The following is a 12,604-nucleotide window of genomic DNA, read 5'->3' on the forward strand; positions in this document are numbered from 1 at the left end:
AGACGCCTCCCCCACCTCACTGATAAGGTTAGGAGTCCCCACTGCAGGTGAGGTGGCACCTTCATCTCCCCTAGTATTTAATGCTCATCATGCTTTATCATGATGACTATGTCACATCATTCTCTGGCCATGCTCTACACTCCATGAGGGAAGGATGACCATGTCTGTATTGTTCACCACCCCCAGAAATCTAGTTACGTGAGTAGTACACCACTAACTTCTGAGCTATTCTACCTGCCGTTCCCCTTCCCCAGTTTGCTAAAAGGAACCAATGGTTTTCCTTGATAAGTGGAAATGGCTCAATTTCCAGAAAGTGGAAGCCCAAAACATACAGTGAAAATGAGAAGTTAGCATTGACACATTTTCTCCCAAAGTTTGATTTAAAAAAAAAAAAAAGGTATCTAAAAACAGAAGTGGTACAACCCAGAGTTCACTGTGACACAAGTAACTAGAAATTTATTAATAAACTTCAGACTTCTTCAAGAAAGCTCAGAAGGCATTTTCCTCCTGTAGAGAGCACACAGAATATAGAGAACTTGGATGACAGCAATGAGCTGAGCACAGGCTCCTTTATTACTTAACAGAATTCAGAACACATTCTTCCAGTTATGAGAATTTGATCTTTGTAACTTGTTAGGAGGGGAAGTTTCAGAAGCCTTGCAAAATTAACAAAACTCTCCCTGAAACGACTAAGGCTACCAAAGGCACTTGGAAACATGAGGAAATGACTTTCTGCTCCTCTTACTGGAAATCACATATGCGTATAGACTCTGTTAATTTTGCCCCTGAAAAATTGTTACTTCTCTAGGTAGGTGGGCAAGGCTGGCAATGTCAGGTCAAAACAATTTGACTGTCTAATGGGTGGGTATATGTACGTATTATTTCTGCTCTGAAAAATATTTGAGGCCAGATGCACCTCTCAAACCTGATATATGAAGTGTGAATGTGTGTGAAACCACTGATCTGGTATTCCTTAAATGTTAGTTTCCACCTTTTATTCCTAAGAAGAGGCATGGCTTTAAGAGCAGCTCATGAGATGACCATAGATGTAAGGCAGTCGGGCTCTTAAGTCCGCCATCCACTCCAAATGCCAGCTGATCACCAAAGGCTGGAATTAGACTCTGGCTTAGAACCATAGGCAAAGTTTCTGAAAATGGCATATGGGTAGAATCAGCCTTAACAGCTGGACCTTTTTTGGATACACACACTATAGACAATGACCTTCAGATGGTCAAGGACCAGGATGAGAACGGATTTCCAAAAAGCTCATGCAAAGATGTCTGGGGAGACCTGGGTGGAAATCTTTGGGTGCCAAATAAAGAAGAGCTGGTCCCCCATGTGAAGCTGACGTTCCAACCTTACAGACCAGATGTAAAAAAGAAGAAATTCTAGAAGAGCTCTAGTTGGCTGTCAGGCCAACCTGAATGTATAAGTCATTCAGGAACAAGATAGAAGGGAGTCAGAATAGTCGCTGGTCTCTTCTAAGGAACACTTTACTACTGTGTATCTGAACTTCTTTTCTTGATCCTTGTAACTTTTCAAACATTCGCCAGTTTTATTAACTCTTGTTACTCCCATCTCCTTCCATGTAATTGGACAGAGTAAATTCCATCAATGAAAAACAGCCTATGCACATCTGCTTTGAGGACAAAAAGGACTTGGATTTCCCAGGGCCTCAGTTTCCCAATTTGTAAAATAGGGTGGTTAGACTACATGGTCTCTGGGAGAATGTAAGTCTTCTCTACATCTTACCCTTCCCTTACTGCCTTCTCGAGGAGGAGGAGTGTGGTCTGGGAGTTCGCCAGGTTAAATGCCCTAGACTCTACCAAAGACAGGGTTTCCTCTTGCCAGTCATAGTCGGAATAGTGGCAGCAGATATGAAAAGAAGAAGACAGGCCAGACCCATAAATCCTGGGAGAATTCAAAGAGAACTGGCCTGGGTGCAAATGGGTACAGAGACAGAACCATCTAGTTGGGTCTCCACATGGTTTCCCAATAAATAATCTCATAGGTTAAAAGAGGAGCATGGCTGCATGAAGGCGGGTGTGAGCCAAGGAGTTTGATGAAAAACAAGCCTGGAGTTTTCTGCCACGGGAAAAGCAACGTCTTAACATATACGCAAATCCAACCTTTTTCCGTTGTAGCTTTTGCTTTTCCCTGAATTCTTCCATCTTCCTGGCCTCGTCTCTTAGAGTCTGGGCAAGCTGAATGTGACATTGTGCCACACTGTCTACCTCTGCAAAAAAAAATTTTAAAAAACATAATAAACAAGATCTACATATGTCTGAATTGAAATATACAAAACCATACAAAACTTATCTACAAAATAAAATACTGGAACAAGTGGTAAAATTAACCTACCTCACTTGGTCACCAACATTTATCAACCCCCTCCATGTGCCCTGCCTTGCCCTGACCACCAAGACCAAGGCTAGCAAATCTTTAGCTTAACCTCCAACCACTAACTGTTACTAACCTAGTGTGTCCCCAGAACTGGGGAGAAGAACAGCCGAGGCCCCAGCTCATGGAGCTTACATGCTGAAAGATGTCACTGAACCCACTACAATTTCAAATTCGGTATTTATTTCTCATTAGATGACTCTAACAGTCTTTCCATCTCTAACATTTTCTGAACCTGAGCATCTATAAGAAAGGTCACACACAAAAATGATGGCTATCAATAATTATTTCTAGACAGAAAGGTTGTTGGTGATTTTTTCTTCTTATTTTCTAAGATCTTTGCGATGAGTACGGTTTACCTTTGTAGCAGCAAAAAAAAAAAAAATTCTTACTTTACTTGTTCTAAGAAAACAAATTGAAGCATGACTTTAAGGCTAGAAAGACGGACAGATCTGACCTAAGAAAAAAATTTAAACTTGTGTGTGTCAAAATAACTTTGAAAGGTTCCAAGAGACATGACAAATTAGAAAAATATTAGCAATTTATGTAACAGAATAAACCGCTATATTAAAAGAGTTTTCACAAGCCAAAAGAAAAATATATACACTCCAGTATAAAAAAATTAGTTAAAGAACATGGCATTTTTTAAAAGATTGGCTAAATGGCTAATAAACATTTGAAAATGTATTCAACCGTAAAGCTATTGGAAAAAATGCAAAACCTCAACCCCCAGAGATGTATAATTTTTTACTTTTCAGTTAGGGAAAAATTTTTAAATGTGAAAATTCTTCATATTGGCAAGCATGGGTAAAAAATAGCACTTTTGGTGGGGGAGAAGTCAGTACAACCTTTCTGGAGGAGGTCTGGCATTTTATAAGACCAAAACTTTCAAATGTGAAAGAATGAGGCAGATCTATATGAACTGAAATGGAAAGATGCTTGGGAATGCAAGCTGGTGCAGCCACTCTGGAAAACAGTATGGAGGTTCCTCAAAAAAACAAAAATAGAACTACCCTACGACCCAGCAATTGCACCACTAGGCATTTATCCATGGGATACAGGTGTGCTGTTTCAAAGGGACACATGCACCCCATGTTTATAGCAGCACTATCAACAATAGCCAAAGTATGGAAAGAGCCCAAATGTCCATTGGTGGATGAATGGATAAAGAAAATGTGGTATGTATATGTATGTGTGTGTGTGTGTGTGTGTGTGTGTGTGTGTGTGTGTATAATGGAGTACTACTTGGCAATCAAAAAGAAGGAAATCTTGCCATTTGCAACTACGTGGATAGAACTGGAGGGTATTATGCTAAGTGAAATTAGTCAGAGAAAGACAAAAATCATATGACTTCACTCATATGAGGACTTTAAGAGACAAAACAGATGAACATAAGGGAAAGGAAGAAATAATATAAAAACAGGGAGGAGGACAAAACAGAAGAGACTCATAAATATGGAGAACAAACTGAGGGTTACTGGAGGGGTGGCGGGAGAGGGGATGGGCTAAATGGGGAAGGGGCACTAAGGAATCTACTCCTGAAATCATTGGTGCACTATATGCTAACTAATTTGGATGTAAATTTAAAAAAATAAGTAAATAAAACAAGTTAAAAAAAAGAAATAGAAAGATGCTTAGATAATATTGTTGGGAAAAACAAATTGTAGGATATAGGTATAGTATGATCTCATTTATACAAAAACACACATGTGTGTGTCTGTGTGCAATTTAAGAGAGAGAAAGAGAATTGTAAATGTGTAGGAAAAGGTCTGGAGAGATATATCCCAAACTGTTAGCATGATGAAACCATTGATATTTTCATTTTAAAAATGACTTAAAAACAAATGATCTGCTCTCACTCACGCCACAGATTCTGAACCACTGCCATGGTATCATCCTATTTTTTATATGAATTGATACATTTACATGTGTTTAATTGCATAAAAATATCTGCAGTCACATTCACCAATAACTGCTTATCACTAGGAACTGAAAGCCTAGGTACTTACTCTCTTCTTGATAGTTGTCTCATTTGAATGTTTAAGATAAATATGTTTTTCAATAAGAAGGAAATAAAACTATTCGGGGAGGGTAGAAAGTAAGTCAAGTAACAGCAAGTACATAGGCTTAGGAGACCCAGCCTAGACTGAAGCTCCCTTGGGCCCCATGGTTAGCCTTGCAGGGCATATAAAAAACATGAAACATAAACATTTCTACCTTGAGAAATGTATTCATTGGTGAGTTAAAGAGGGAAGAGAACACCTTCCATGGAAAAGTTAAGATGAATATCTGTTTAGCTAACATTTACAAACTTCTAGAACCAGTCAACTAGCTACAGAAACACTTAAGCACATACGTACAATGCCATGTTAAAATCCTTAGCTCCGAAAGCAGCAAGTATTGTGAAGAACAGAAAGCCTTAAAGGCAGTTTCTGAGTAACAGGACTGGGGACTCTTAGAACTGAACAGGAGGGCGCCTGGCTGGCTCAGTCGGTAGAGCCTACAACCCTTGATCTCAGAGCCGTGAGTCTGAACTCCATGGTGGGCGTACGAATTACTTTAAAAAGGGGCGCCTGGGTGGCTCAATCAGTTAAGTGTCCAATTCTTGATTTCGGCTCAGGTCATGACCTCACAGTTCATGAGTTCAAGCCCCGCACTGGGCTCTGCACTGACAGCGTGGAGCCTGCTTGGGATTCTCTCTCTCCCTCTCTCTCTCTCTCTCTTTCCCTCTCTCTGTCTCTCTCTGTCAAAAAATAAAATAAACTTATAAAAAAAATTTTTAATAAAAATTTTTTTTTCAAAAAGACCCAGACAGGACCCCTTGAAGACCAAATTGCGAGGCCCTTGCCCTGGATTTCAAGTGTGAGAACCCCTGCTCGAAGTAAGTCAAATGCACGTCACGACTTCCACATGGAAGGTGGGCTCTCCAGCTCATTTCAGCTCTGCAGAGCTACTTCTCACCTTGGGAGCTGCTCTAACTTTTTTTTTTTTTTTTTTTTACCCAATACGAGATGGCTGTTCAAAGTAAAACCCCCAGAACCGGCCAAGGGCAGCAAATATAGTTTAAAGAATCACTTACGCTTCTTGAAGACTTCAAGGGCCTGCTTCAGGGTGCTGAAAAACAAGCACATATATAACTTCAGTTCTGGAAGTTGTTGTACAATCTTTTTTTCTTTTAAGTTCATTTATTTATTTTGAGAGAGACAGAGACAGTGTGAGTGGGGAGGTGCAGAGAGAGAGGGAGACAGAGAATCCCAAACAGGCTCCACGCTGCCAGCAAGGAGCCCAATGCGGGGCTCGAACCCACAAAACTGTGGGATCATGACGTGGGCTGAAAACAAGAGTCAGACACTTGACCAACTGAGCCACTCACGTGCCCCTGTACAATCTTATCATAAAACCACTGCATGCTTCTCTCCGCCCACGTGTCATGGCCTGCAGACTCATCTTTGCATATAAGCTTGGGAAGACAGCGAAGGATCAAGATTTCTTCAGTTCAGTTTTCCTCTTTCTTGCTCTCTCAGTCCCAGGCAAAGCATTATAAATTCTTCACTGTCCACCTGGGTAGAGCAAGACACCCAAATTCCTTACGTTTCATTTCTCCCAATGATTATATAGGAATTATGATCCCTTTCTCATAAGAATACCAGTCCACTTCTTTAAAGTGTGATAATTAGAAATAAGGATACAAGGAAGGGTTCAAACTCTGGCTCCTGATCTCCCTCTTTTTCACTCATCTGTCAATCATGTGTTCATTGAACATAAACCATGAGCCAGGTGTTGTGTCAGATGTTAATGATTCCATGGTACAAGACAGACTGGTCCCAGACCTTGGACTCTAAAGGAAGGGACAGACATGAAACACATCGTTTCAATGTTCTACTGCTAAAAAACAAACTACCCCAAATTTAGCAGCTTAAAACAACACACATTTACTACCTCACAGTTTCAGTGGGGAAAGCCCATGACTCATTTTTCATACCTTCTCTCAATCTCCCCCATCCTCTTACAGCCCATGGCTCCTCCTCCCTTGGAGACGCCCTGGCCCATGGTTTTAGTTGTCTGTCATCCTACACTTCCTAAAGTAAACATCCCTGTGAGGTGACATGGCCCTGGGGATGTTCTTGCTCATGCTGCCTTCACTGGAAGCAGATCTCACTGCGCTCACTCCAGCCTTTCAAGTAGGAATAGAACTTTGTGAATTCATGGTCCCCGAACCACAACAGCATAACATCACGGATCACTTCTTATATGGATACATGTAGGTGGCAAGCTTGGCTACTTTGCAAAGAAAAACCCCTTGTCTTTTCCAGCTGGCCGTTTCTTTCAGCTATTTCCTTTCCCCTGCTCTGTTCATCGCAAAGAAAGAATCCTTATTTCTGCATGCCTTTTCTCACACAAACACTTCCAATTATTACAAAGACATCAAGCAGGAAAACATAACTGCACATTCTCCATTCTCTTTACCCATCTTATGATACAATTATCGTGATACGGTGTGGATAGACACTAGAAAGTGTCCATGTCTAACAAATGTGCCAGTGGTCCAGAAGGACAAATGAACATCACTGAAGTGCAGGCACACTACTGGAATTACTGGGAAATGCAGAGATATGGCATCAGACACCACCAGAAGGCTTTCTCAATTGGGAGTCGTAGAGCTGAAACCCAGCCTTACACATAAATAATCTGTTCAGGGTCTAAAGTTTTTCCCCCACCCTAAGCAACTGGCTGCAGGGCCACAAGAAGGGCAGCCTCAATCTCTCTTTAGTTTGTCATTAGCTTTGTTGTCTCACATCATCACTTAATTGCTGTTTCCCTTGTTCAGGACATGACAACCGGAGAGAATCTGAACCTTGGGGGTGGTGGCCTAGCAACATCCGACTCCTCTTCTCCCTAGTGTTCCCCTTCACTGTGGGAAAAGAAAATATTCTACCACCCTTTAAAATTCTTTTTAATGTTTATTATTTATTTTTGAGCGTTAGTGGGGGAGGGGCAGAGAGAGAGGGAGACACAGAATCTGAAGCAGGCTCCAGGCTCTGAGCTGTCAGCGCAGAGCCCGATGTGGGGCTCGAAGTCAGATGCTGAACCAACTGAGCCACCCAGGTGCCCCTCTACCACCCTTTTGATAAACACTTTGGCCTTAAATCCTAGCAAGCCCATTAGGCGCCTGAGTCTCTCAACGTGGTCCACAAGACGAAAAATCCTAACTAGTCCACAGAGAAGCAGAGTCTTGCACTCTTATCGAGGGCCCCTTCCTAAAGATCATTCTGGAGGTGACAGAAACAGAAGTCACCTAAATGGCCTTCAACTTTGGACACTCTGTCCCCAGGCCTCATTTTTTGTTGCATCTTCCTGTCTGAGGTATACTCTTAGAAGGAACACTGACTGGCCTTTATCACAGAACAGAGAGAATAGTGTTCTCTATGAATTTACTAAGTTATAAGTCAAATGTGTAAGAATATAATAAATACCATTTTGGATCAGACTCATTCTGCTAAATACCTTTTCTAAGAAGTGTTAATGTAGAGAATATGGCTCTTTCTCATGACATCACCTCAAGTTTTTGGGTATCTTCCCAAACAGCTTACGCTTTCTCTGCAAATGAACAAGTTTTTTGGTTAAGTGACCCACTAATCTTCCTTGAAATTATCTAAACCCTGCTTGAATGACAAAGAAACATACCTAAATCTATGCAGTTTTATCTGTCAACACATAAATGTTTTATATGTTCAAAAAATAAAACTAAACCAAATAGGGAAAAGAAAACAACCCTTAAAATTTAAAAAATTGAAACAAAATTGGTTACATTTCACACATGATACCATGACCTGAGCCGATATCAAGAGTCAGATGCTTAACCAACTGAGCCACCCAGGCACCCCAGAACACAGTATTCTCAGTGAAATACATTCTAAGATCAAAAGGAACTTCAAGGAAATGTTAAACTTCATTCAGAAGTATTATTATGAGTAGTAATATTGATATTATTTTGAAATATTTTAATATAAATGGTCATATAAAGCAAGTAATTGTGCTAATATTGTCAGGAATCAAGATTTTCAGTGCAAGGTGAAATGAATATAAAATTAAGGAAATTAAGTAAAACCCTACAAAGTTATTTTAGAATTGGAAATATCAATATGAACTACTCATGCTTTTAAAATCTGTCCCCTGAGGGGTACCTGGGTGGCTGAGTCGGTTAAGCGTCCGACTTGGGCTCAGGTCATGATTTCACAGTTCATGAGTTTGAGCTCTGCCTTTGGCTCTCTGCTTTCAGCACAGAGCCTGCTTGGGATCCTCTGTCCCACTGTCTCTCTGCCCCTCCCCCACTCATGCACGCACGTGCCTGCTTTCTCTCTTTCTCAAAAATAAACATTTAAAAATAAATAAATAGGATGCCTGAGTGGCTCAGTCAGTTAAGCCTCCGACTTCAGCTCAGATCATGATCTCATGGTTTGTGGGTTCGAGCCCCGCGTCAGGCTCTGTGCTGACAGCTCAGAGCCTGGAGCCTGCTTCAAATTTTGTCTTTGTCTCTCTCTGCCCCTCCCCTGCTTGTGCTCTGTCTCTCTCTGTCTCTCGAAAATAAAATAAAATGTAAAAAAATTATTAAAAACAACTTAAAAATAATAAAATATAAGTAATATAATATAATATAATATAATATAATATAATATAATATAATATAATATATAATATCTGTCCTGGGAAAGTGCCTAGAAACGGTGACATCTCTGTGACAATGACCAATGCTAGAACTCAGGGTTTCATCTCTAAATACAATAAATCACTAAAAGGAACCAAGTACATGTGGAGAAATATCTAATTCTAGGTTTAAATTTAAAATGTTCCAATTTAAACATTTTCACAAAAAACCTATATTAAGAAAGTATGGCAAACATGAATAATTATTAAATCTAGGTGATTTGGGTATACAGCCAGTCTTTATGTTTGTCTTTTTACCTTTTAGTGTATTTTTTAATTTTTCATTTAAAACATCAAAAGTAAAATATAGTCTAATCAACGAATTCTCCTTATACCAATGCCTGATATCAGGGGGTAACAAATTTTTTAGGCTTATATAACTATTAATATTTTAAGTAGTTTTCAATGTTTCTTTTCTATAATCCAGCACATTTCTGGGGTGGGGTGGGGTGGGGTGGTGTGTGTGTGTGTGTGTGTGTGTGTGTGTGTGTGTGCGTGTGTGTTAGAAGCAAGAGAAGAGAAGAGGAAGGTCTATGTCTTATCTTCCCCCATTAGGGTCTCTGATAGGACACAGACCTCAGGGCATCTATGCGGCTCTCTATAGCACAGTATGTGATGTGATTAGGTCTGCAGAGGCCTGCAAAGTCTCCTTGAAACTATTTCTCCCAAGCCTCCCTCAACATGCCTATTTTGAAGAAGGAATGTAGAAATTTCCATATGAGTAGGAGGGGCTATAGAATTTGTGAGGTCCACTGCAAAATGAAAATGTGGGACCCGTTGTTTATAAATTATTAAGAATTTATGGGGCACCTGGGTGGCTCAGTTGGTTAAGCAACTGACTTTGGCTCAGGTCATGATCTCACCGTCCATGAGTTCAAGCCCTGCATTGGGCTTTGTGCTGACAGCTCAGAGCCTGGAACATGCTTCAGATTCTGCGTCTCCTTCTCTCTCTGCCCCTCCCCTGCTCACACTCTCTTTCTCTCAAAAATAAACAAACATTAAAAAATAAATGAAGAAATAAAAATTATTAAGAATTTCAAAATGGGGACAGCAAAGAGCATCAAACCCGTTATGAAGCCCTTCAAAGCGTAGGCTCCTGTATGACGGCCCATGAAGCCAGCCCTTTAGATGAGAGGGAGCGTATTCCTAAAGCAGGCACCATGTCCTGGCCATTCCTGTAATCAGTGAGTAACAGAAGAATACGTATAGAAACCTCACATCAGTCGTGAGAACTATAAAATCATGCAGACAGTCTCTCAGAGTTATCACAAACTGTGGGGTGTGTGTGTGTGTGCGCGTGCGTGGAAGCCCCTCTATTAAACGTCTAGTACAAAATCATATACAGTATAATCCTACCTATGAAAAAGTATACATAGAAAAAGACTTCAAAGAAAATCTAGAACATTTTACTAATGGATTGTGGCTTTGCAGTTCATTTTAGCCTCCTTTCTATTTTTTTAGATTTTTCACGCCTCAAAATAAGAAAAAAAAAAACCTAAAAACTGTTTTCCCCCGACACACTTCACCCCACTGGCCAGCTCTGTCTGCTGAAGTGATGGGGCTCCTGGCAGTGTTAGTCAACCTGGAAACAGGAAAGAAGCATGGTACCTACTTGATCTCCAACTGTCCACACGGCTTCTTCCTGGAGAGGTTTAGCAGGTCTTTGCCGTATTTCTCTTCAATTGATGCCCTAAAGGGAACAGAAGAGAGAGCTCTGAGTCTTTCTCGGGCTGACTTAGTTAAAACACATGGCACCCCCCTTGAGGGCAAAACTGCACTTCTGAAGGGAGAAGCTCAGATATAACACCATTCTCTAAAATGCAAAACTCTCCTACAGGACAGGGGGAATTGTGAGAAGACTGGTGGCCTTCATGTCTCAGTTGCCAGGTGGACATCACATCTTGGCAAAACCAAACATGGCCCCCTGACTGGCACAGGCCAGCGCGTTACAGACTATTCAAAACTGTGACCCAAGGATTTATTTACCAAAAATTTATTTTTATTCATATATATTTTTTAAGTGGAGTAAGAGATAATTCCACTAAATGCTGCACTCCTGAGGCCCACCCCTCTTCCCATGTTCTCGAAGAGTATCCTTTTTCCATCCTAAAGAGTTCCTCATTCATAGTCAATTCAGTGTTTTATGTTTTTTGTTCTTTGGGTTTTCTGAGGGAGGATCTGAAGGGGGGACAGAGGATCTGAGGCAGGCTCCGCGCTGACAGCAGTGAGCCCGATGCAGGTCTCGAACTCACAAACCATGAGATCATGACCTGAGCGGAAGTTGGACGTTTAATCGACTGAGCCAATTCAAATACACAGCTAAACTATAGCAAAGAGAGGGGAATTTCAGAATATAAACTCTGCAGTTGGCAGGTCTCACAAAAACAACTGACTATTACTTGGTGTAGCGTGATCTAAAATGCCGAATATCCCCTTTCCCCACCACTTAAGATGTCCCAGGCACTGTACCAGGTATGATGAAGAGAGTTCCAGGGCCCGACTTTCCTAGGCTTGAAAGCAGATCTATCCTTTATTGGCTGTGTGACCTTAGGCAAGTTACATAACCTCTCTGAACCACAGGCACCCCACACCTACCAGAGCAAGAGGAAAGGCCAGGCAACTAAACCCTGAAGAGGGTTGCACATCTTCACATGAATTATCTCTGAACAGGACACAGGGAAGGAACGCACACTCCCTCACTGACAGCAGCCTCCTCCTGGCAAGCACACCACCAGAAAGGAAGCCCAGGGCCCAGGCAGGCCACATGACCAAGAGCCTCAAACCCCTGTACCCAAGGCATACATATCTGACACTCTGACCTGATGCCGATTCTTTCCCAAAACCAGAGAGCATGGGCTGGTTTCTTTTGCTCTGAAACTCCTGCAGAAAAATGACCATATACTAGAAATACAGCACAGGGGCGCCTGGGTGGCTTAGTCGGTTAAACGTCTGACTCTCGGTTTCGGCTCAGGTCATGATCTCACGGTTTGTGAGTTCAATCCCCGGGTCACGCTCTGTGCTGACAGTGCAGAGCCTGCTTGGGATTCTCTCCCTCCCTGCCTCTTACCCACTCTCTCTTCCTCTCTCTGCCCCTCTCCCACTCGTGCTGTCTCTGTCTATAAATAAATAAATAAATAAATAAGAAACTTTTTAAAAAATACAATAAAAATATTTATTAATTTTTAATTTCCTTCTCTTTTCCATATATTTTTATGAGACATTAAAAAGTGAGAACTTAGTTTCTGGGATTTGTTTGGACTTGTGTTTTTCAAACTGTGGGTCATAACTCACTTGCGCACAATAAATCCATTCAATGGGTCATGACCAGCCGTGTTTAAATACATAGAATTGAGTAAAATAATAGGGTAGTGACGTTTGTTAAACTCTTGTTTTATGCATGTGTGTACCGGATGGCAGTGTAAAATGTATTTCTTGCTGAGGGTCACATTTAAAAAAAAATGTGGGCACCACTGAGCTACAACACCATCCACATCATGTC

General features: G+C 41.1%; 1 protein-coding gene across 4 annotated transcripts in view; it reads right to left on the reverse strand.

Annotated features, from left to right (window-relative positions):
- The window catches only part of PSTPIP2 (proline-serine-threonine phosphatase interacting protein 2), an 80,883-nt gene that overhangs the window by 21,173 nt on the left and 47,106 nt on the right, over window positions 1-12,604 (reverse strand). For all 4 annotated transcript variants that reach the window (XM_045042191.1, XM_023241952.2, XR_006588337.1 and 1 more), the window contains exons 3-5: window positions 10,718-10,795; window positions 5,480-5,514; window positions 2,130-2,236 (exon numbers count right to left, since the gene is read on the reverse strand). In XM_045042191.1, coding sequence (XP_044898126.1) covers window positions 2,130-2,236; window positions 5,480-5,514; window positions 10,718-10,795 — 220 coding nt within the window. The remainder of the gene's footprint in view (window positions 1-2,129; window positions 2,237-5,479; window positions 5,515-10,717; window positions 10,796-12,604) is intronic.

This window comes from Felis catus, chromosome D3 (genome assembly GCF_018350175.1).
Source record: "Felis catus isolate Fca126 chromosome D3, F.catus_Fca126_mat1.0, whole genome shotgun sequence".
Classification (NCBI taxonomy): domain Eukaryota; kingdom Metazoa; phylum Chordata; class Mammalia; order Carnivora; family Felidae; genus Felis; species Felis catus.